This window comes from Platalea leucorodia, assembly GCF_965183815.1.
Source record: "Platalea leucorodia genome assembly, chromosome: 1".
Classification (NCBI taxonomy): Eukaryota; Metazoa; Chordata; class Aves; order Pelecaniformes; family Threskiornithidae; genus Platalea; species Platalea leucorodia.
In genome coordinates this window covers 119,232,719-119,257,687 of record NC_138823.1, presented here as the reverse complement: position 1 = coordinate 119,257,687, position 24,969 = coordinate 119,232,719, and the positions used below count along the sequence as shown (strand labels likewise).

At 34.6% G+C, this 24,969-nt stretch overlaps 1 protein-coding gene across 1 annotated transcript in view; it reads right to left on the bottom strand.

Moving 5' to 3' along the window:
- Positions 1-24,969, bottom strand: part of ULK4 (unc-51 like kinase 4) — a gene marked incomplete at both ends in the record, with an annotated part of 244,522 nt that overhangs the window by 120,726 nt on the left and 98,827 nt on the right. Inside the window, 2 exons of the mRNA XM_082310398.1 lie at positions 2,137-2,185; positions 19,738-19,830. Coding sequence (XP_082166524.1) covers positions 2,137-2,185; positions 19,738-19,830 — 142 coding nt within the window. The remainder of the gene's footprint in view (positions 1-2,136; positions 2,186-19,737; positions 19,831-24,969) is intronic.

The following is a 24,969-nucleotide window of genomic DNA, read 5'->3' as shown; positions in this document are numbered from 1 at the left end:
GCTGTTTCTTGAAACCAATTAAAAGTATAAACCTAGCCAAAGACTAGTTGATGGACAGTAATGGGAAGTAAACAACATGGAGCTCCCTTCACTCATATGACCATGAAAATGATTTGAGAAAAATATAATGAAGGAGTTTGCTAATTTGTTCTGTTCATAAGGAAAAACAGCCGAATGATTAATCCTTCCAGTCTCATTAGTCCTGGCTCCTGAGCCTTCCCAATTGCCTAACATTCCTTTGCTGAATTCTGTAGGGAAAACAGGGGAATAGTAAGGAGCGTAGCAGCCTATTTAAGGTCTCGCATCGCTTGAAGCCAAACAAGACCACAGCTGACAGCCAGTGCACCGTTAAAGCTTGACTGCTATATACAGCAACTGAAGGCACTACAGGTGTCCTCCCTAAACAAAGCATGTTGAAAGGGGATTTCTTTTTTTTTTTTTTTCCCCTCCCTAAAAGCTATAAGCTTTTTCCCTCACAACTCTAACCATAAGCTCCAAGATAGCAACAGAGGTTTAAGAGAGCTATGAAACCTTCACAGACCACCAGTCATGAAGACTATTTTGAGCTTAGCTGCTTTTTACTCTCTAAAAAAACTATTTCTAGAACTCATGAGGTCAAACGTGTGCAGGGACATCAGGAGGCAGTATTTATGATTGACTCCAACTTATCCTACTTACATGGCATGACATACAAACATTTTAAAAACCATGACTACAGATACATTATAAAACGTTTTGCAAGATCTGAGAATATTTCTTGAGATCATAACCATGCTTAAATACTCATAGCTATACACTAACACACATATACACTTGTGTGTATATATATGTGTGTGTGCGTGCGCATATGTGTGCATATGTATACGTATAGGCAGTTAAACTTAAAGATTCCAACACCTGGAGATGTTTCAAACATTAATGTCATATTTGAGGATATTAACATGAAACATTTGACTTTCATATTTTACTGTGTTCCTCTTTTGTTACTACCTACAAGCAGTACTTATACTAGGTCAAAACTATTTATGAAACACCATAAAATGTTGTTCTTACTGTTAATACTTATCACAAGAAGAGATTTGTACATAAAATAGCATAAAGCCTGTGTTCTGTACGCTACTGGAAAAAATCTATCATCGCTAAAGAGGTTACTTTAATAAAAAAGGGTTTATCTGTCTATGCGGTATTAAAGAGATTTAAAATGATAGGCAGTGAAATAAATCACTGCAAAGGAAGAGAGATTAAAATACTTAAATGTAAGAAAGGAAAAAAATCAAAGTTGATTCAGAATCACATTCACGAACACCTACCCTGAGTAAGATTGAATTTCAAGAATGATACAAAACCAAGTATGCAATCTGTCTGCACTGCATAAATTATGCATATTTATTTATAATGTGTATTTAGTATTCATCAGGAGCACGCTCACATGACAGGACACTTACCTGATACAACCTCATGAACAAAGAGAATGAAAAAACAAACAAGACATTGTGGAATTTAGTCATGAGAAGGCTAGTGGATAGCACAGTACCAAGCTTCCAAACTAGCCTACAGATTTTTCTTCTTCATTAACATATTTGTTTTGCAACACTCCGGAGACACAAAACCATCACCATTTTTTCATGGTCTTCATAAGTGGCAGATCCTACTTAGGGATGGAAATTCAGCTGTGGCTATCCAAATTCATATCTTTGATACTTTATATTGAAAGAAATTCTAAAAGCAAATAGCGGGAATTGGCCTTATCATAGTCAAACTTGGGTTTGATGCAAATTTAGGTTAAAATACAAGTTCCTCAGCATTTGTTGCTTGGGTTGGACAAATATATAGTTCTAATTAAGGATCAAGCTCATTAATTCTATTTTTCAGATTTTTATTTGGTTCAAAAAAAAGTATTTAGCTTAAAGTTTTTACACAGTAGATAGTTGGTGAGAACTGCAGACACGTCTGCTTACACCAGATTCTTTTGTATTGATAAGCTGTTCAATTTCATTTTATCAACATCTTATTATTTTATCAATATGCTTTATTAAACTTACTTAACTAGTTTGACATGATTTGAGCGATATGATACCTATCTATTAGTGTGTGTGTATATATATATATATATATATAAAAAAAAGATATTCTTACCAAGATGACTTGGAAAAGAACTGGAAAAAGATGGATCTCTTCCACAAAGCTGTAAAAACATATTTTAAGATTTATTTTAAAAGAGAGGAAGCGAATTCTTATTTAACACACTAAAGTCACAAAAGGAGCAGAGTAGTAGAATAGTTATTGCCAAAATCCATGACCCAGAACCTCAGCTTTTGACTAGCTCTCAACAAAAATGAACTCCACTTCAGCTATTAAATAGAAACAGCAATGTTATACTGCTTTGGAAATTACTTCTAGGTCTGCTTCACTGATGTGATTCAAGTGAGTGGAACAGTAATTAAATTAATATTTTTAAATGGCAGAAATTAATCAAAATTCAGAAATATAATACTATACATACTTTGAAACAGTCAGCACGCACCATTAAATAATTTGAATTAATAGACTCAGCACACATAATGAAATTATAAATATGCTGTGTTTTTTAAAGCGTGCTACATTAACTGACTTCTTGGGTTTAACATATTAATGATACATTTGTCAGCTACTTCTCTTGACAATACTGAGGAGTGGTTACCCAAAAAAATTTAGCTATATTCTTCTGAATTTCAAAATCATATATATATATATATATATATGCTGGTTTGTAAGAAGAACATTCTCAAAAAAAACCAGTAATACTTTACATTAATGCAGCCTTTTCTATTCTTAGAACCCCAAACACTTTTATTTATCAGTAAAGCATGTATTTCACAAACACTACAACGACATATGAATTATATGATTACATACTGTTTCTTGTATTATACTGTCTAATTTGAATTATGATTCTCCCTTTTCCTTACACTCTGTACTAGATGCCTATTCACCAAACACCACCGACAACACCAAATTGTGTTTCAAAGATTTTCCCTTGTGTCTTTGTAACATTACTGAAGTGCTTCATAAACATTAGATAGGTTTTAGCCTTGTGATAAGGCTGTAAGAGCAGATTGTATTATGAAGTCCATGTAATAAATGCAGAACTCAAGCACAGAGAGCATGTCTGAAAGCTTTGAGGATGTTCACTATGACTGTATGTTCAACATCAGGCAGATGCTTTTGCACACTTATTCAGGGAACTCAGCATAGAACTTACTACAAAATTATCTTCTAAGTAGTATGTCAGTTAAAAACACAAAGTTATATTATATAGTTCTCTATGAATAAACAGGAGTTTGACCAAAATAAGCATTCAGTTTCATGTTTGAAGCTTTATTGTGTAGTACCCTATACTGGCTTCTGGTACAACAATAATCAGGTTAATTCTGTTTGGTAAACCATTTGTTAAAAAGAACCCATACATTCCTAAAATTATATGTTTCCATTTAAGAGTTTTTATTCATGTCCAGTAAGAAAGAGGAGATATTTTTATGGATGGTGTAAGCTAAAGCACTAGACTGCGAACTGAAGCAACTAAAAGGAATTGCACATTCTCTTCTATGAACTTAATAAGAAAATTGAAAGGGGGATAGAACAAGCATCCAAGGGTCATAAAATCATAAAATGCTTTATTTAGATTAATGTCACCTATCAGAGCCGTGGTTGTTCATATTTGCTGAAATCATGTTATGTAAAGGAAATATAATATGGTAATAAGGAAGGATACAGAACAACCATATTTATGAAGAACTGAGAATTACTTAGAAGTGATGTATGTGCATTAAGTATAAATAATGGTTTCCTATTTCATATTGTTTTCCTATTTCTCTGATCCTTGCATTCACCTAATGTAATAATGATGATCATACGGCACCTATATGAAGTTGAGGTGGGAGCGGGGGCTTAGCATAAGATTTATTACATTGTATAGCACTGGCACGTGGACCTAGAGACAAGTAGAATACATCCACTAAATTGGTCAAAGCATAACAAAACAATGGAACTGTATGCACCTATATGAACATGTTTAATGTAGCTAAGTAACAGCCTTGTTCAACCAAATGTGTTCAATTTTTCTTGCATACAGAAATGTGTAAAAGCACAAGTTACACCCAACAGAAAACTTAATATGGTCTGAGAGAGAAAGAAGAGTTTATATAAGGAAAGAAACTCATTAGTTCTAAGTTAAGCAGCCTGAATTTAGGACAATATCTGTTCTTATTAAGTTGATGGGAAAAAATACCTATATGCAAGGGAAATCCCAACAAGTTCCCTACATAGGTCAGGAGAACCTGAAAGCTATTCTCCCCTGTGCCATCTAACAACTCTTAAATAGACAGTTATGGCACCTTGGACACAGCCAGGTCATAAGAGTCCCAAGGACTGCAGATAGGAAGAGTTACTACAGCTGAGGTTCATTTTCCAGGGCCAAATCTACTAGTTACATTAAAAGTTTAGACCACGCCTGTAAAACAGAATTTTGCTGATGTGAGTATAACAATCCTGGATGTAAAAAAGGTCATTTAAACACCACAGACTCCCAAAAAGAGCAACTAATGTAATGGCAATCATATTGACAAAAAGTTTTGCCAGCACAAACCTTCTTATGCTTAGAGCATATTGCAATTACTTACCGCTGCAAAAGCTGCTTACTTTGCTACATAAGCAGCATTTAAACTGAGAACTCATTGGCAGTAAAATACAATTGAATACCAAGAATAGCTAAGCAATCCTAGTTTAGGCAAAACCTGGAAAAACTCTTTTGTGGTAAAGAGTAAATTATGAAACAATTGGTTTCAAAAATTGTAAGCAGCCCTGATTGTGACAGAGTTACAAAGTCAGCTATACTTTCTGCTGAGATAAGCTAAGACAAAACTATAGCCGATATGGCTATTCTTAAAGGTCACCTGCAAACTTTTATGATTCAAACAAGAGATAGCTGCAGCCTTTAAAGAAAATTATACATGTAACTTAGCTAAACTATAAAGTCACATCAAGCAATGTATTAAGACAAAGCTTAAATCTGATTAATCCCAACTTTGTGTACATGTGTGCAAGAGAGTGACGTTATCACATTCTTCATTGCTATCTTACAAAGTTTTACAAAGAAAAAGTCTTAAACCACGCGAAAGAGCAGTTTAGCTATGGTATTTATTTCATAGAATGGCAATATTCTAAATCAAAAGTAGTTTGGTTCTTTGTAGGCTTTTAAAAAAAATTACATTAAATCAGGTCCTATCCTGCTTGAAAAACATACAGAATCATAATCGTACATATAAGCAAATTATAATTCTAAATGTCGAGTACTTGCATTTTCTTCTCATTTAAATCCACACCCAAATAAACAACACTGGCTTAAAGTAACTGGTCATCCGATTTTATAAGACTTGCCATCAGTGTAGTCTGAATTTTTAACTCTAATAATTTTCAAAATGAGATAATGCCTCTGATTTTGCTTTCAAAAAATATGCAAGATCTGTTTTTCTAAGACATCCTAAATTGCCTTTTTGCAAAATACAAACCTACTGCAAGACACTGAACACAGAACAACGGCTTTTTGTTACAGGTGTGATTCCTTAACAATTCCAGTTTCCTACTTTGAAGTAAGAGCCAGAACTTTTGGTTTAGAGTTTAAGCTTCCTTTTTAAGCTTCTGTCCCAGCACTTGCATGGAAAAGGAAGTATCATATACCAGGATGTGAATTTACACTGCCTTGCATTTGCTTCTCACAGGAATAATTCTTGTACACACTAATGAAGGCAGTCTTGAGGAGAGCACAAGACTAACTCCTTTCTTATTGGGCATCAAGAATATCTGTACTGGTTCCCTATACAGAATTCTTTATCTGATGAATATGCCATGGGATATTTCAGTTGTATGTGTTCAAGCTGGTATTATACCGAGTAGGGTATCATACCAAGTTAGGGGAAAGAAAAAAAAAAAAAAAAAAAAAAAGAGTTAAATCAATAAAGCTTCTGATCTTGTGTCACTTGCAAAGCAATTTAATAATGTCACTATTTTATTCCTCTAATTAAAAGTCTAACAATTAGTCTTATTTAGCTTTTTTTTTTTTTAAACTTAGCTTTTTTAGTAAATTCTCTGCTCAAATACAAAACCATAAATTCTACTTGTCCAGATTGCTGTTTTCCTCCTTTATAGGTAGGATTTGCCTGTAGGTAGGCTATACCTAAAGTGGCAGCTGGTCCCTAAATAAAGGAAACAGGGCAAAATTCTTCTGTAAAGCTACAAAGCAGTGAATTTTCCAAAACACTGAGATTTGTGCTCAAGTCACTTCATTTCCAAAAATCAGTATATTATAGTAGTGTTGTAAGTTTTTTAAAAAAAAACAATCACAGATTGCTACACTTGGAGTGAACACTACTAATTAGTCTTTCACTTCTCATTACACAGAATAAATACCTTTTCTAGAAGGACAACAATGCAAGAAATAAGACATACCTTACAATAAAAACCAGGAGTTAATACACAAACAGAATTTGATTTTGACCCCTGACAAATGACTTAAGAATTCATGCTCTTTACACCATGATGCACTATGGTCTGCTGTTGTTCATGTCTTTATTTTTGGTCTGAATCGTTCACAAAAAAAACAAACGCACAAGCGTGCAAATGTTTGTATTATCAAACTGAAGAGCTGTAATAAAGGCTAGAGAATAAACACGAAATGGCCAGCACACCCAGGACCTCATGTCACTTTAGCAGCATAGAAAGACAGAAAGTTGGTGGAGATGGTCAACTGGAAACTCCTCGATCTCACTCTCAAACAACAAGTAAACTTAAGGATATGAGTTTCTAATTTGGAATAGCTTCTCAGGACCATTGGTACCTTGAATAAATTAGAGAAGAGTTCACATAAGTTTACTCTTTTTGGGTGAATCCCAAATAATAAAGACCCAGCACTGAACTGGAAAGTTTCAAAGTCATCTTGCTGCCACACTTTCATACCATGCTCTTGAGTAGCTGTTCAAAGGCAATGATCTTACCATTGATTTTAAGAAATATTATACCAAGGCACAATTTACAATGGTACCTACCATAAAATACATCAGTGAGAAGATCTATCAACCTTATCTTTAGGGGTCCAATTATTTTAAAGTCAATTTTCTTGAAAAGAGTTATTCTTCAATTTCAGTTCCTAAGCCACCTCAGCTACTGTAGTTTACATTTCAAATGACCCAAGGGGCAAGGAGGAAGAGAGGACTTTTGGCCTTTCTGCAGGCAGAAAATTATGTTGGATACAGAATGATTAGATTTTTATTTAATGCTTTACTTTTTGTAGTAGACAAAAAAGGAAGATAAACACAACAATGAAGATCTGTATGTAAGAGAGATATGCATCACCATTATTTGATGATTATATTTTAAAGATCTTTCACAAGTGTATAATTAATATTGAATATGAGAAACATAACAAGGAACGGCTGACTGCTATTAATAAACACAAAGGAACAAGATTTGAGAATTAAAATAAACATACAACTCCACTGTAAGAAAAATACCTGAAGTAGGATATTTCTTCTTTCAAATATCTTGAGTATTTTCTACAACTGTCAAAGTATGTGAATTCAAGGAAAATATTTTTCAATAAGTATAATATGAAGATTTGTATTAAACGTACTGATCCATAGCAGTTTTGTTTTTATCATGTATTAGCAGATGAATTGTTAATAGCTTCCAGTAATTATATATCATACATATTCACCACTCCCCCCAAAAACTGTCTGTTGCACACATTTATTGGAAGGGTGTCAATGCAATCCCAGTCATTTTGCCAACAGTCTCAGCAAGCTTACTGAAGGAGAACAGTTTGCATTTTCAATTCCTGTTCAGTTTCCAGCTTCAAAATTCATATTTTTATAGGAATATTTGTCTTTTGATATGTCTAAACCACAACATACTGTGTTTCACCAATTTCCCATTATTTCCTACAATTTTACCCTTGCCTATTCACAAGTAGTATAGAACACCTAACCAACAATCCTAAAATAAAATGTCCCCCTTTTTTTATTTAAAATCATAACACAAAATGATTCCCAGTCAGTGAATCAGACATTGCAAGAGGACATAACAATTATATCAAATTTGTAAAAAATTTAGCAGTGAAGTGCATATATTATCAGCCCCAAACACTACAGATCTACAACATGGTATAAAACAAGAAAATACTATGACCAAAAGCTTGAGAGGCACTAAGGGTTATAGTCATAAATAAAAATGTTTGAAGCTCTCTGACAAAGTTGCAGCCTCTGCAACTCTGCTCTGCACATTCGGTGGCAACATAACACTTCTGCCTTTCTGGAATTATATCAATTTCCTGCTTTTTTAGGATACATAATCTTTGTTTCACTTTAAAAAAAAAAAATTACATGAAGTCTGGTTCCTTAAAAGCATCTGATTTAAAAAACTGTATTTCTTTCCCTTGAGTACTAAGTCCTGAGGGATATTTTGCCTGAAAAATTTATATTAATATTTCCATTATGAGTTATCTTTATGGTCTCTTGACACCTATGAGTCTATGCTTCCTCCTAGCTTTGAAAAAGAATTGATTTAGTCTAAAACATTAAAAATACATATTCAAGCCTTTCTCAATAGTCTCCTGTTTTCTTCCTTGCTGAGATTATAAAATACCTTCATTCTCTCTGATATCAAGGATTTGAGATTTAAGCCCATAGTGTTCCAGTTCACATTGCTGATGACACTCAGGACAAATTACTTCTCTGAATGGACTTTCTTATCTGCAAAGTGCTAGGATCTATAATGTAAAGTAATATGCCAGGCTATTCCTAGCTGACCAGTACCATCAGAATAAAAAAAAAAGCAGCGTTCCTCCTGAGATTAGATATTTAGGGGGTTTTTTAATATATATAGAGAGAAAGCCTGGCTTTCTATATATAATAAATTTAGTTCCTTCCATTGTGGGCCACAAAAATAGTCCAATATTGCCAGTGATAATACCTACACACCACAGTTTATTTCAGTTTGTTCAGTGACATGTTTCAATATGGATACAAGTTGATAATTTTTCTATTCCACTTATCTCTAAGAAACCAAAACAGGAAAACTATGCATTGATTTACATATTATACAAACTTGCAGAAAATGCCAGAAACTGATTTACAAAGCCATAAACTGACACTAACTGTAGTTTTAATTAATTCAGTTTTTCATGATCATTTTACAGATTTTTTTTTTTTTTTCCTCTCACTGTGCATAACAATCAAAACGCTATTCTGAGCTCTACATGACTGTTACTAGAAATTGGAATTTACTAAAGAACAAAAGCTCCACTTAGGGACAATTTTCAAAATTTAAGGTGAATCTATACCACAATTTGCAAATACACTCAAAATTATTCTCTTCAAACTGTCTTAACACATTTTAACATTAGTTTTATTTCACTCTGAAAGAAAATATTTTCAGGAAAACTGGACTGTACTAATGTGTCCAGTCTTAGACTAAATAACTGGATGATTGTCCTTTCTGCTAAAGACTGACTTAGAAAACTCATTTCCAAGTCCCTGATCAATTTGATTCAAGGTGATCTAGTAAGTACTCCAGTTAAAAGGCTCAGTGGAGCCAAAGCATGTCAACCATCTGTTCCAAATTTGGGTATTTCACTAAAGTATATCTATGTTTTAGTTTGACAAAATAACATACCTCAATTAAATTTTGTTAAGAGTTTGTGTTATCAGAATGAAGAACAATGAGGACTTAACAGTGATATAATAATCAATAAGAGTTCTGTGGAAAAGAAATGCAAACCTTACTTTAAAAATACACATCTCACAATCAGGGTCTTGGAATGTCTACAAAAATAACCGAATTTCTTCATAAACTTTCAATATCGGATTAATTAAACCACAATTAATTTCAAGTGTGGTCAAGTGATCATGGTAATTTCCGATAAACCTGCTCATCTCCTGAAGTATCAGAAATGATACAATTGAAAACGCTTTAATTACAATCATAATATCTTACTCTGAAAACTGATTTTTAAGAAGTAGTATGCCTCAAGAAATTTTTCAGCTTAAGGATGAAGTTCACTAATTGTCACAAATGGAACTGATGAAAGTCTAGTAAATCCTACTTCCTTTAAGGATCCTAAGCCATTTTGTATTAGCAGAGCTTTTTTGATGTTTTTGCTGTTAAAGCTTGAAGACTAATATTTTCTGAAGTTTTTGCCAGCTTGTGATTGCATGTTTTAGACTGTTATTGTAACCAAAGGGAAAATAAGAAAAACAATTCCATTCTTCCTCAAGTTTTAAAGACTTGTTTGGAGGCAAGGAAGCACAAAGTTACTCCTTTCTCCAGTTCTGCTACTTTTTAACATTATATAAAAACTTTAATGCAATTTTTATTTAATAAGCTAATTTTCAGATTTTTATTTAACATAAAATACATCTTGATGTTTCACAAAATTATAATATTGTCTAGAATAAATCAATAGACAAGTTGTTTCAACCGCATCTCAGATACTTTTCCAAAGGCTTTTATTTAGTTGAAGCATTTGTGTATTTATATCTTTAAAGTCAAGCCTGACTGAGATTTCAGCCCTAAGTAGACACGATTCCTTAAATGTAAAATCATCATTTGCTAAATAATTTTAAGTGATTTGATATATGAAAAAGCTTCAGATAATTCTGAAAAAAACTTTTAGTCATATGCTCTTAGTCATATGATTTAGTTTTAGGTAGTCCTGCAAGGAGCAGGGAGTTGGACTTGATGATCCTTATGGGTCCCTTCCAACTTGATTTGAAAAACACAACAGTATGTCAAGCAACTTTTTCTTGCTTCTGGCCTTCTATACCTAAGCACTCTCATGCCTGAGAGTGTTCATGCAGAACTATTTGCACAAATAAGGATTGCAATTAGTCTTTTACATCAACCAAGATCTTTGGTTATTATTCTTATCTCTAAGAAATTATAAACACCATCTGTTAAAAGAAAGAATAAGGGTGAGAAAGTGCCTCATTCACCAACAAAATCAACGCTCTACCAGTAACCTTGGAACATTGCCAAGATGGCAAAGCTTCACTTTACACCTCAGACTTCCAACACTTTGTTAGTCAGACCATGTTAATGAAAGCTGCTGAACCCATATGGTTTTTTGAAAGGTGATCTGTAAGGTGTAAACATAAACACACCCATCTGCTATATTACTGACCTATGTTTTCAATGCACTAAATAAGGAAGGTAAAGTAGACCTTACACCTTCAACCTAACTCGAGACTCCTCTCTTTTTACATTTCCTGCAGATCATGACACAGCAAGAAGCAAGGAAGCAGCATAAAGGACATTATGTGGATTTGAGGCCTGTTCTAAAATGCAGTCTACAGGATTGTAAATCCTTCTACATATTCACCACTCCCCCCCAAAAAAAAAATTCTTACTGAATTTAAAATAAAAAAAACCCTTTGGATTGATAGAGAGATAGCTGACGGGACAAATGGAAGGGAGTGGGTGAGATAAAAGCAGAGGTCCCAGTTAACACACCAAAGATCACTTCTTCAGGCAGTCAACAAACATTGATTTCAAGTGTTCTCAATTCCTACAAAATTTCATTCTACTGCATGACAAAAGGGCTGTCACAATCTCTGAAGAATGGAGGAAGTTTGAAAGAGAGATACAACAGAAGGCTAGCAAGCCTTCCACAAAGCAAGACCTTTTCTTCACAGAAGCACTTGTAATGAAGCATCTCTTAGATATTTTAAAAATAATTGAGGAATATCTAAAGGAGAAAAGAGCCATTAAAGTGAACATCCATTCAACAATGGGATTAAAATCTGAATTGAAAATGAAGATCAATGTTTCAGATTTTAATTTGCATAGAGACTGCAGTTCTTGCATGTGTGATTACCTCTAACTGTTCTTTCTATGCAGAGTCTCTAGGGAAGAGACTGGTAGATATTCTGGAACTTGCTAAAAATCCAAACCCATTTTCTTTTACTGAAAGAAAAAGGACACAAGGGCAAATCCATCCTGAGCTGAAAAAAATCTAGGTAAAAATGAAGCTTTTAAAAAGTTATTTTTAATAAATATTAACTGCATAGCTACACAACAACCTTATCTATATTAATTTAATAAAACTGTAAGCAGGTAGAACACCACCACTCAGTGTTACGATAACAAGGTTATCTTTCTGTCCTCTGAATATTTCCTCCATTTAAAAAAAAAAAAAAACAAAACCAAAAAAAAACCCCAACAACAACCAACCAAACAAAAACCACAAAAACAAACCCACAAAAAACTATCTAAAATATATAATTTATCTATTAAAAAAACATGAGCAAGGAAATGTTGAGAAAACATTTGGGAATAATAGCATTCCTGAGTTGGATCTGCATGAAAATTTAGGTGTCCTCATGGTCTTAGAATTTCCAGTCATAAAAAGTAAAAGCGTCTGTCTTTATATATGTGGAGAATATGGGCCTAAAATCAGATTTGCAATATTCAGAACACTGAGCAGGGATCTGGCTGATCTAGCCAATATGAAGGCTTAAAATGCTCCTATCTTCCAGGTTCAGTAATCAATACCCATTTAGGATTCACAGTCTCATGCATTACTCGCTTCACCTCTTTTCTTTTTAAAATGAGTAGTTCTGGAGTTTTGCTGTGTTTTGTTTTAATGGTTACCAAATGTCTTCCTTAGAAGTGTAAGAGACCCAGGTTCCAAACCTCTTCTTCAATCCCAGTCTTCTCTCTTCTCTCTCCCCCTCTTCAGGGAAATTTAGCTAGTCAGTAGGCTATGTTCACTCTACAGAGGGTTACGCTCCAACCTATCTTTGTGAAGCTGTGCTACTGAAGAGAAAAAGAATCAGAAGTTTATTAGACCACAGAAGGAGAAAATGACTTTGTCACCTATTTTTTTTAATTCATCATCTGGCAAACTGAGATCAAAGAGCGTACCTTGTTTAAAACTCTCTGCTTTCATAGGAGAGATTTAAAAGACAGAAAATGTGATGTTATCGAATACTAACTTTTGAGAAAAGTCAGACGGGGGGGTGAAAATCTGGGTATTACAGACATTCTAAGCTGAACAAATGAGTAGTAGCTATTCTGAAGAACAGAACTGGTGGGCACACACAGATCAAGAACCAAGACTTTCATTTTAAAGGGATGAAATGTCAAATCCATGACAGATCTTTGAAGAAGTCAGTCAGCCCATGGACAAAGGAGAGCTGGTTGATACAGTATTCTTGAGCTTTCAAAATGTATTTTATAAGGACCCCTACTAAAGGCTTTTAAAAAATAGGCAGGACTGTTCAGATTGCAAAAGGTACAGGTAAAGGAGACAACATGACAGAAATTTATGAAGTAGTGTGTGCTTCTTTTTCACTGTAAGAACTTGATGGCATCAAACTAAGTGACAAGTGCCAGAGTAAACAAAGATATCCGAAAGAAACCCCTAAAGATGATAAATCTTCATATGCAGGTGATTATGCTATGGAATAAGTATTAATGCTGAAAGTTATTTGTCAAATATCTTTTTGAACCCACATAAATGAAATGAAAATTACTCATCAATAGCTACTGTGTACAGAACACCATGTCTTCTTATATGGCTTCTGAAAAAACAACTCAGAGGGTGCTGAGAAAGCCTGCAGAAAGTATTGCCACTCACCTGCTTTCTTCCTATAGCCTTCTCTGGGCACCTACAGCCGAACACAAGACAATGGATTGGATGGTGGTTTAGGTTTGTTTCATGATGAACAGCAAATTTGTGGCAGAACTGAATTCACTCAAGTCGGCAACTCCAACTGTAGCACCCTAACCAGCTGACCCTTCCTCATTACCTGCTTATTTTTTATTTGCTATTTATATTCACAATGGCAAAAACACACTACTTAAAGTAAAAATAAGCAAGAATGAATGGTATTTTCTCCTTCTGCTTAGTACTTTACATTAAAAGAGTAAATATGTGAACCTTACAATATGATATTTTTCAATAACTGACTTAACAGTAACATCAAATAGTAGCCTCGCATTTTTAAAACTTAAGACATTCAGCAATTGATCAGCAACACAAAAGGGGGAACAAAATCACAGGTATAAGGTTAATAGCTAATTTCTTTACTAAAGGGGTACTTTTATAAAATGTGACACTGAAGAGTTGTGTTTTACATTAAAAATGGTGATTAGTATTACAGTCAGTACATGACTAGACTATGAGAACTCACTTGCAATAATGAACTCTGACCACTGCCTTTGATATGAATTGCAATGATGTGCAACTTGACAACAGTGTTATTAGCTGACACACAACTTAACATTTCAAGAGTCTGTTTCTGGCTAAGTCTTCCTGCCTGGTGTTATTCAATAGAGCAGCATATATGCAAATATTATACCAAATAATAGCAATAGCAAAGATCATACAAATTCTTTACTGTTTTATATTAGCATTATTTTTCTAACAAGAAAAAAAAGGGTTTTTACAACTCAATTTTCATAGATGTGAAACTAGTGTAATCAGAATCAGGCTCAAAATCTACATAAGCATTCCCCAGAGTTCTAATAAAACTGTATCATCCTCTGACAACGTCTCTCAATCCATCTGCATTGTGATTTTATCACTAATGTACACTCTAACATGTAATTCTACTCTTCAGTTCAGTTGGACTAGGCCCCTTAGGCTTACATGTTATCAGAACTACTCCATATTATTTTATTCATATTCATTACAGAAAACAAGAAAACACATAAAACCAGAGAAGTCATTTAGAAGCAAATAGATCTACTTTTTAAAGTGAGCACTTCAACCTTAAACTAGAAAATTAAAATGACTACTGAGAAGAACAAAGTGTTTTTAAAGCAATTAATATAAGCCCACATTAATCAATTCACCAGGAAAGGATAGCACTGAAGTATAATGTGCCCTCTAGTATAACAGCAAAGAAACCACCACAGATTCAAAGATAATCTGTGCACAATGCTAACAAGTGCTTGTGAACCGAATCACAATTCTACCAACACAAACCAATGAAAAGCACCACACTGAACTACAAAGAGTTTGGGTTGGTTGTTTTTTTTTTTTTACTGTTTGTTTTTTGAAATCGAGGGCATGGATATTAGACAGACCATTTCAGAATATACTGAAATGTAAACAAATGCTAATGTAGAACATCATAATGTATCACAAGACGATCAATCCATTAATCACACCGACTCTAAAATGTGCCTTTATGGTCTTTAATAGATAATGCATGGGTACGAACAGTAGCGTAGATGAAATTTCAAAACTGGACCGTTTTTGGATGCTTCCAAAGACATTGTGATAAAGGGTTACTTTAATTAGTCAAGACAATCTGCTGTGGTGTACAAGGTCTATCCATCTATCATCTTCACGGGTACTAGATCCGTGGCATTCAGAAGCAGCAGATTTTTTGTTGCTTTTCAGCAATCTTCCTACTTTGTTTTCTGCCGCCTTTTCCCCTTTTCTAGAGCAGTGCCTAATGTCTGTCTGGGAATTTACAGTAAGGACAGGAGGTGGGGAAGGTTCCTTAATGTGCTCCCCTGTCCTTCAATCCACCATAAATCTAAGAAGGGTCACCTACCAATAGTTTTTAGATTATTTTTTCTCCCTCAGGAAATGACCTTAATAACAGAATACTGGAATGTGTCCCACTCATGATTATTATCTGACACTCCCCTCCACTTTATTTCCTTTACTGTCTCCCTTCTTTGCAAACAAAAATGTCTATTTTAGCAACCCATAAAAGTCAGACTCCATAGTTTCGAGTGTTCAGCTTTCAGATATATTAATGTCATCAAATGCTGTAAGTTTCTGCCTAAAGGTAAGTCAAGTAGCCACATGAAAGAGCACACAGCAAAATATATAGTGACATTTCATAACCTTAGCTATAAGACCAAGAGCCAAGTTAAGAATCATGATCCAGTATAAGTTTCCTGGAGCAGCCACAGTATAAAATACCTTACAATAGTCAAAACATTTAAGAAGAGCTAATCAATATACCGTATTAATAGCAACTAAGAAATTCACATCAACTCCTCCTTATTACTAGAAAAATCCAGCAATCTGATCATTACAGACCACAACAAAACAGTGTACAAGACTCAAAGCAGGAACCAAAAATCCCTCAACCCTTAATGAATAGATTATGTCTGACTTTCTATCCATACACATAACCTATACATTAAGTTGATAAACACACAAAGGACACGGTATCTTATGATACTGCTCTTTTTGAATATAGACTTTGCATAGTTAAATCACATCTCTCCCTGCTGCACACATTTGCTCCCACTGTGAGAAGTTAAGTTCCTCCAACAACTCCTTACACAAGTACAATCCACCAAGACTAATTAACAAAGGGGAGAAACATCTAATGCAAATTTCCAGTAGTCCAATCATTAACTGAAGCTACATGTTTCCTTAATACCTGTGATTTCTTTTAAAAATCATCCATCTCAAAATAGCTAAAGATGAACTCTGCTATTAATTCTCACCCTGGTTTTAATGTCCACATTTTTTCTTATCATAAAACATCAAAAATTATTGAAGAAAACAAGGCAGTAAGTACTTAGGAGAGCCACAACAGAATACTATTAACACTCTTAAAGCCAGACTATTAGCTTTGAGCCAAGTAGGCTCAAAATAGGCAACTGACGGACAAATTCTGTTCAAAGCTCATCCTTCCAATATCTGCTATTTTTTTAGTGAACAGACTCTAAGTGAGGTTGTATCAGACAGCAACTGTTGCATGATGTGAAAACAGGTATATAAGGGAAACACCTGACTCATTTATGCTCTAACCCATCAAGGTGAAAACAAACAAGAAAACACTCATCATCCTCCAAAACTAGATTTTCTTCCTGTGGATGCTCATATGATCAGATGTCCAAATACTTAATGTGCTCCTAGAAACACATTAAAGTTTTTTTTGCAGCTACCGTCTTACACATGCTGCAACTTATGTTTGTGAGAGATCCAATTCTGCGGCACATTAATGGGATATCACTAGAATTCTGCGCTGCTAAATTGAAAAGCAATAGAGTGGAAGAGCTCCCATAACACAGAATGTTAAAAACTACGCCAACAGTGGAGCAATAGCAAAGATTACAAGGTATTTTTTTGTATTCTTACAAAATACTTATTATTAAAGGCATTGAAACTATGGATCGTACATTAGCAGTATTTTATTGCAAGCTTGTAAGACATTAAAAAGATCATAATATTTTAATATCTGTGCCTCTGCCATACAGAACAAACTACCTGTAATAGAAAACAGAAGTGTCAAAAAAAATGGCAAAAAGAAGATCGAATGTTTTTCCTCTGATATCACAAGTTAGCTGATTTACAGTATAAGCTATGAAAAAAATGAAACGAAAGATTGGAGTGCATCTGTCTCCTTTCAAGTGCTAAAATAAGAACTGCTCAAATGCTGACACCTCTATCGGGAAGCACACAGGAAAAGACTGAGGGGACGGGAAGAAGAAGAAAGATAAGCATGAGATACAAGAATAATGGTGGGATTAAAGAAAAGAGAGCAAGAAAGAGAGAATGCATTAGGTGAACATGTCTGAGAACAAGCTATCACATGGAACAAGCTAAATAAAACACAGTAGCACTCATCCTCCTCCCAATTCACTCTTATTTCAAAATAAGGTTAATAATAATAGCTATTTTTGAAAGATATGGAAACAATAAGGTAAATACTAATTTAACATTTTGTCATTTTACTATCTTTTTGCTACCACCATTTTTATTCATTTAAAGTAAGTCACAGGAGAGAGCCTCCATCCTTGAAAGCCAGGGATTGTGGACAAAATGCAAGCTTGCAGAAGACATAGACACTCAAAGAAAAGTGACTCTCATCACTGTCATCAGTACTAAAATATAGTAGAGTTTTTCCACAAAGAGCAAATTTAATCCCAAAGGATTTGTGTCTGATGTTACTTATTTACTTCCCATCACAATGATCACAGGTATTTTTCATGTGCCTAATGAAAGGGGCAAAAGAGAGCATATGCCTTGAATAATTCTGAGCTCCATGTGTACTGATTAATCAGCCATCATAGCAAAACAGAATCACTTGTGATCTAGTGTTCACTATAGCATGTGCCTGGTTCCCATTTTGTTCACTAGCAGTTTGTGCAAATATGAATATATTATTCACCTCTGTCGCGCTTTTGATGCAACAGCTACTTCCAGCTAAAATTATTGGGAAAGTCAAAGAATCAGGAAGAAGACAGACCAAGAGAATTGCATAAACTCCACTCCTTCAGAAATCTAGCCAAAGAAATTATTTAGTGAAAGTAAAAGAAGAGGGCCAGTAAGACATGTGAGAAACAGAACAATTAAAGATGTGTTAGTATCTGGAATCTAGTAGTCCATCCTGAAATAACAGTACCATATACACTGATATTTAAATTTGTTATTAGTTCATTGGATATCCACAGCTGCTCTGTAATAATACTAAGGAAAGAATTTCTGTTTGCTGTAAGATGACCATGAAGATGAGCGTGCATCCGCAATCTATCTACATTGAACATAAAGGGCAAATACACACGATTACTCAAATAAAAAGAATTCATTAGGCAGAGAAAAAGTGCTGCTACAATATCCAGCATTCTAGTTACAGAAATATTTTTTTAAAACTCAAAGTATTAGAATATCTGTAGGTTAATCCTAAAAATAGAAAGCTGTACTATTTGTTTGTATAATACATAAAATCCTGCAGTAGCATATACAGCTTCTATACAATAAAAATACAATTAAGTACATTTACTGTATTCAAACCATTTAAAATCTCAAGCCACTCTATTTCCTAGTTCATTTTTAGTCTACTTAATATATTAAAGCACTGTTCACAGTAGCATCATAAAAGATTAAAAGAGGATGTTTTCATCTTTTGTAATAAAAACAGTGGGAAAACAAGTTAAATTTCCTTCCTTATGTTTTTTTTTAATCTTGTGCTCACGTCAATCAATCAAAGCAAGACAGTATGGTACGCAGTGACTTCTTAGCCATAACACTATCAGACATCACAAACACACAGTGGTGAGTGCAAGAACAACCTGATTTTCTGGGCAGATTCCTCTGGGAAGAGGAATATCTGCATGCAGACACACATATGTGAGAGAGATGCTTCCTTGTTACTATCAACAAATGCGATTTAAGTTCTATGCCACCTTCCCTGCCCCCATCACAGCCTAAGCTTTGGAACCAGAGAGAAAGAGACATTACGATACTTTTAAATATACTGAGTGTACCTATACCAAACATTAAAATCTGTATTTAGGAACTTAAAAGGGTAGCTCTATACGCAGAAAAACTGAACAGCTTTAAAGTGAATTGACTGGTCTAAACCTTTTACAAACACACCACCTTTGTCCTAGTACAAATATGCTTAGCTGAACAACAGTCTTGGTAATGTTTTGGTATTAATTTTTTTAAAGTTTTTAATGATAATTTTAACGTTAAAATTCTTATGATTTTGTCTCTAATGTTTCATTGGCTAAATCCATATTAAAATAATCAGGACCATATAAAATTGGCAAAAAAAACATAAGGTTGTGTTCTATAACAAATACTCTCCAAGGATTTTCTAAATCTCCTGCATGCTAGTCGAAGTAGTATGACAGTGAGATCTAAGTTTTTGTTAATTCCTAATGGAAAAAAATTAATTGAAACAGAAAGAACCCAAAACAACAGAGAATGTGTAGTTGTATCACCTCACAGAAGCAGGGCTGTGTTCAGTCAGGGCCACCAACAGTTTCAGAGCATACATTGGTACTGGGTCCGGAGCCATCAGAATGTGCTCATACCTGAAAGGGAAGGGGAAAAAGGGGTATCAACAGCAAAAAAAAAAAAAAAAAAAAATAGTTGAGAGATGCATGTTAAAAAGTTGATAGTAAAAATACATCATTTCCCACTTCCAAACTTTATAATAACCACAATGGAAATACAATGCTGTTAGGAACTGTACAAAGCAATAAACAAGATTTACCTAGAAACAGTATTTTAAAACCAGCATCAGATTAACTTTAAAAGCAGCATTAATAAAAGAATACATTATTTTGTAGAGAGAGATACACAATTATAAAAAATGTAATAATATATATATTTATAAAACTTATGCATATGTTTTTATAAATATAAATTATATTAAAATATATTTATTAAAATGCATTTTGTCTATATGCATACGATTTATTTATTGATCTATATTACATATTTTTATATATTAAAAAAATCTAATCTTTAAGAGGCAAGTAGAAACTGAGCCTCAAAATATTAGGCAGAAGATTTAATGGGTGCTCAGGAAGACCATCAATCAACTTATATACGATTAAGCTCTATATTTTGTTTACATAGTGATTATTCTCAAAATGAAATATTTTCCTTATAGAACACTCACATTGAGCTTTATGTTTTATTTCAAATTTCAAAAGATATTGCTTTAACTACAGCATACTTCCATTCTCCGAGTAATATGGAACAGAACAATACAAAAATACTTCAAAACAATGTTTATTGAGAGCTATGGCAATGAAGATAAAACTACAAGAAAAACATCTATGAAACATTTCCAAATATCACCTCATGGAAATCTTGGTAAGGGAAAACAGGCTGCTGAAAACCAAAACTGACCTTGCTGTTGCTGCTAACATTTCAGTAAAGCCCACCCAAACAAGGCTATTTTTATTTTGTTTAAATCAAAATGTATCTGGAGGGCAACAGGATACAATGATGGAGGAGAGGAAAATGTAAGCATAAAAAAGCCACAGACTCAGCCATGTCAAAACATGGTCTTTGATTACAAATAGTGCTACTCTAAATATGTGGGAATAATAGAATTGGAAGCATAAATCTCTTCATTTGTAAAAGAAAAACCATGAAGAATTAATCAAGTACAAACGAAAGGATGATTTGTAGGAAAATGTGGTAGGTTATCACATTTTGTGGAATCAAGCAAATCACCAAGAATTTTACTTCGCATCGTGAGATCCATAGTGCTGCCTGAACGGAGAAATCTGGATCACTTCCCATCACCTGGGTGCTGGCACGTACCCTGCTGTGCACTAGCTCTTCAGTGGAATGCAGACCCCCTCCCCCCAGGCACCGCACCTCAGCACTCCGATTTACACAGGAAGGAAACCTGGAAGGAGGTGTGGTGCTTTCCCGCCAATTCTCTGCTCTGGACAACTCTAAGACGAGGAGGGTGAAGCACACCAGCTGTGCATTCTTGATGTAGCCTGCGGGAGCTCCTTCACAGGAGCTAACATTCCCACACAAGCGCACAGCCTATGGGCAATGTGTCATGGCTACTACGTATTAGCTTGAATGTGCTGCCGTAGAGTTGCAAACCACATTGGAGAATCTACACAATTAATCAACTAGAAGTCAGTGTTGGCTTCATGTCTTCAGTGATTAAAATCTCTCCTTTACAAATAACAGATTCCAGTTCCTGAAAGAAATGTATTTCTCATTGGTGATTAAAAAGTCTCTTTGTTCATTAAAGAAGAAAATACTATAATTCATTAGTAGAGACTGAACCTGGAAGCCCTACATGAGAACAATCCATATTCCTACCAAACATAATGGAACAATTTGCATTTTTTTGCAGAATCCATGACTAAATCTTTTGAGGCAAGCAAAGATGCTACCAGGTAACTTAGGTGCCAGAAGTCGTCTCCTCACTGCATCGGATGTGGACTTATGTCTCCAAAATGGCAATTCCTAATAGTGATGATGAATGAATCAGCCATGCTAGCTTAAAAATCTGACACTTCGCAATATACTTGTTTTATTATAGACACATCAATACCTTCTCTAAATGAGGTCCACTTTAAACAATTTTAAGCCTTCTATGTATTACATTTGAGAGAGACTATTGCTATTCTGCACACTTAGCATCCTAGTTCCTCAGACTTCGATTTAAAAAAACAGTCTCACTTTATTTCCTTTTACTTGAAACTCTATTCCCCCCACCCCTCCCAAAGATAACATTAGTAAAGGATATTTCTAAGGGAAGGTGCAGTGATCCATCAAACCAAATACCATGTGAGAAAATGCAGATTACTAAAATTAATGTCTTAGCAATTAATATAAACACACTGCCTGAATAAAGGCCATTAGGATTTATGAATACATGAATCTTCTGTGAAGGGAAAATATTCCGTGCTTGAGATACTTTGTTAAATGAATGAGTTCATCCAATGATTTTCCTGCCACTTCAAAACACAGACCAATTTAGTAAAAACAGTTTTAGAACCATTTTATAAGGGTTCTGTAAACTCCAGGTAGTACACAGCAAGGATTTATTTTGTCAATCTTTCCTATAAGCAACAGTGACAAGAGGACCTAGAGGTTTGGGGATATGGATTCTCTTAAGCTCTTAAAAAAGACCAAATATTTTATTGACAAATTCTCTCAAGTATCCTGGACTTCGTACTTGCAGAACTGGCTTGGCAGTCTACTAAGAACAAGCTACATAATCTTTCAAATGAAATAAAACTTTGTTTACATATTCCTCTCCTTTTACTGGTTCTGGCTCAAATTTCAAATTATGATATATAAATCAGGAATATTAAGAATTAAATGAAAAAGAGCTGATGTTTCAATTTCTGATTAAAAAAAAAAATCTGGATATGTCACAGAAAGCATTTGCCTTGTATTCATTTTCTATAACTGAAAGTTTCATTTTGTTTATGAAATGCTCAGGAAAATTGCCTTTCAGTGAACTGAAATTAAATGACACAATTTCATTCAATTCAATCAAAATCCTGTGAGGAAGTTAACTTTCTGATCTACAAATGTGCAAATATTTAACGGAATTACCGTTTTATTGATGATGCAGAAGATGAGAAAAAAAGTGGCAACCACTGCATTCCTCCATTTATCTCAAAATGAAGACCATTTACATCTCACGCATAGTGACCAAAATTCTATTTTTTGGGTCAGTTTTACATTTAAACAAATTAACATGTAGAAGATATTTATAGGAATGAAATATATATGCAAATGAGTCCCATTATAACCTTCCTTAAAAAGAACATCACACGTTAAACCCAGATGTGTCTCTCTCTTCCATAATCAACAGCTCTCAGTTCTTAAAAAGCAGAATTAAAAGGGGTGGAAATACCCACTTCCCCACACAGACTGCTCATGAGGAACCAGCCATTGCACCCCTCCTCTCCTCTTTAGACTGTCCGCCAGCTGAGTCACACTCTGTCCTATCCTTTGTCCAGCAACAGAAAGACTAAACATCAGCAAACACCTCTTCAGCCTCCAAATACAGGCTATTTACCTCTTCACTTTCTATCTCAGAGTTTTCAAGTAACTCTTACTTCTTGGGATAGGGCTTTATGTTATCTTCACAAGTAGGTTACATTGAATCTTAGACCTCCCTTCTCTCTAGATTTAGGCCAGACCCCTTTGCATTCAGGATAAAGCTTCTTTTGGGAAGTGTAGAGAGTGTATGAGGAATCATTCCTACCTCCCATCAGTATCTTCCTACCCATATCTAGAACATTGCTTAACAAAACTTACCTTTTGTGTCTTTTTTGACATCCAAAGCAGCTGCTTTGGTCTTTTCTTAGTTTCTTTTTGAGTCTTCTCCAAATTGAGTTTTGAGGCTTTCAAGTCAAAACTCAGTTTGAGTTTTCTTTTCTGCAGAAAATCCTCAAACCTTCCTCCACTTTTTGTTTCCTCTGTGCCTTCTTGCATTGATCACCTGCTCCCCACAGGTGAACATATTTACTAGGGGTTGGCTCAAACCACAGGTTCAAGTAATGTATTAAATATGCAGACACCAGTTAACTCTTTCTGAATCACTGGAAGATTTACATACTGCTTTACTGTGCTCCTAAACTACAGTAAAATTTGTTTATACTAAGTTCCAATATATTCCAAAGATCATGAACTTCAATAATTATTTTCTTGAGATAATCTGAGTGCTTTGCAAATACAAGCATCATCATCCCTACTGGTGAGGTAAAGGAACTGATTCAGGAAATACTTAAAGCCTGGAACCAAGATTATGAGCTACTGCAAGACCCTTTTTTACACGTCTACAATGCAATGCATGCAAAGATAGCACAGCAGAAGCCCCCAAAGTAGGATCATGTTTAGTTTCAGACCAAAAAGCTCTGCCACTCAATTGAGCTAATTAGCTTGGAGACAGAAGTATACTTGTTGTTTTCCTCCTAGTTTGGACCTAGCATGACACTTCCTCCCTCCCCCAGTTCAATGAAAAACATTTTATAAGATGGGCATATCTACAAAGGGCAAGATTTAGAGCCAGGACAAGAACTTGGTCTCGCTTGACTCCAGGTCTCTTCCCCTATCTGAAGAAAAGCATCTGACAGCTTTTAATAATGCATATACTCTATTTTTAAAATAATATTTTCAGTTTCCATTTTAATTCATAATAATAAATTGTATATTTCCCAGTGAAAAAAAATAGCATGAAGAAAGGTGTGAAAATAAGCTTCTCTATAGAGCTCTAAGATTTCCTTCCCATTTTGTCTCACAGAGAAAAGATTACACATCTTGCATGGACAGAACTTTGGCCCTCAGATTGTAAGGACATTAGTCAAATAGTAAGAGAAAGTCTCATTTTTGGGGAAGGCACTGTTTCTGATCATAATCCAGCATCCATTCCTCCACCCTCCTACCACTTACTTAATGTAGGGGTGGGGAACAATTTCCTCACTTAGGGCAGCTAAGTATTTACAATTATTAACTTTCGAGGACCACACATTGAAATACACTGTAACATTATTAGAATAATGTAAAAGATAAATGATGACTCATCTTTACTGTACTCATCCTATGTTCACACTTTCCTTCCCTCTACTCACAGGTGTTATTAGCTTACAGTATGCATGTGCGTAACACAGAGCTGTCTTTATGCTCACCTGCAAGTCATTTTGAAATGACAGGCCTCATTTGACCATTCA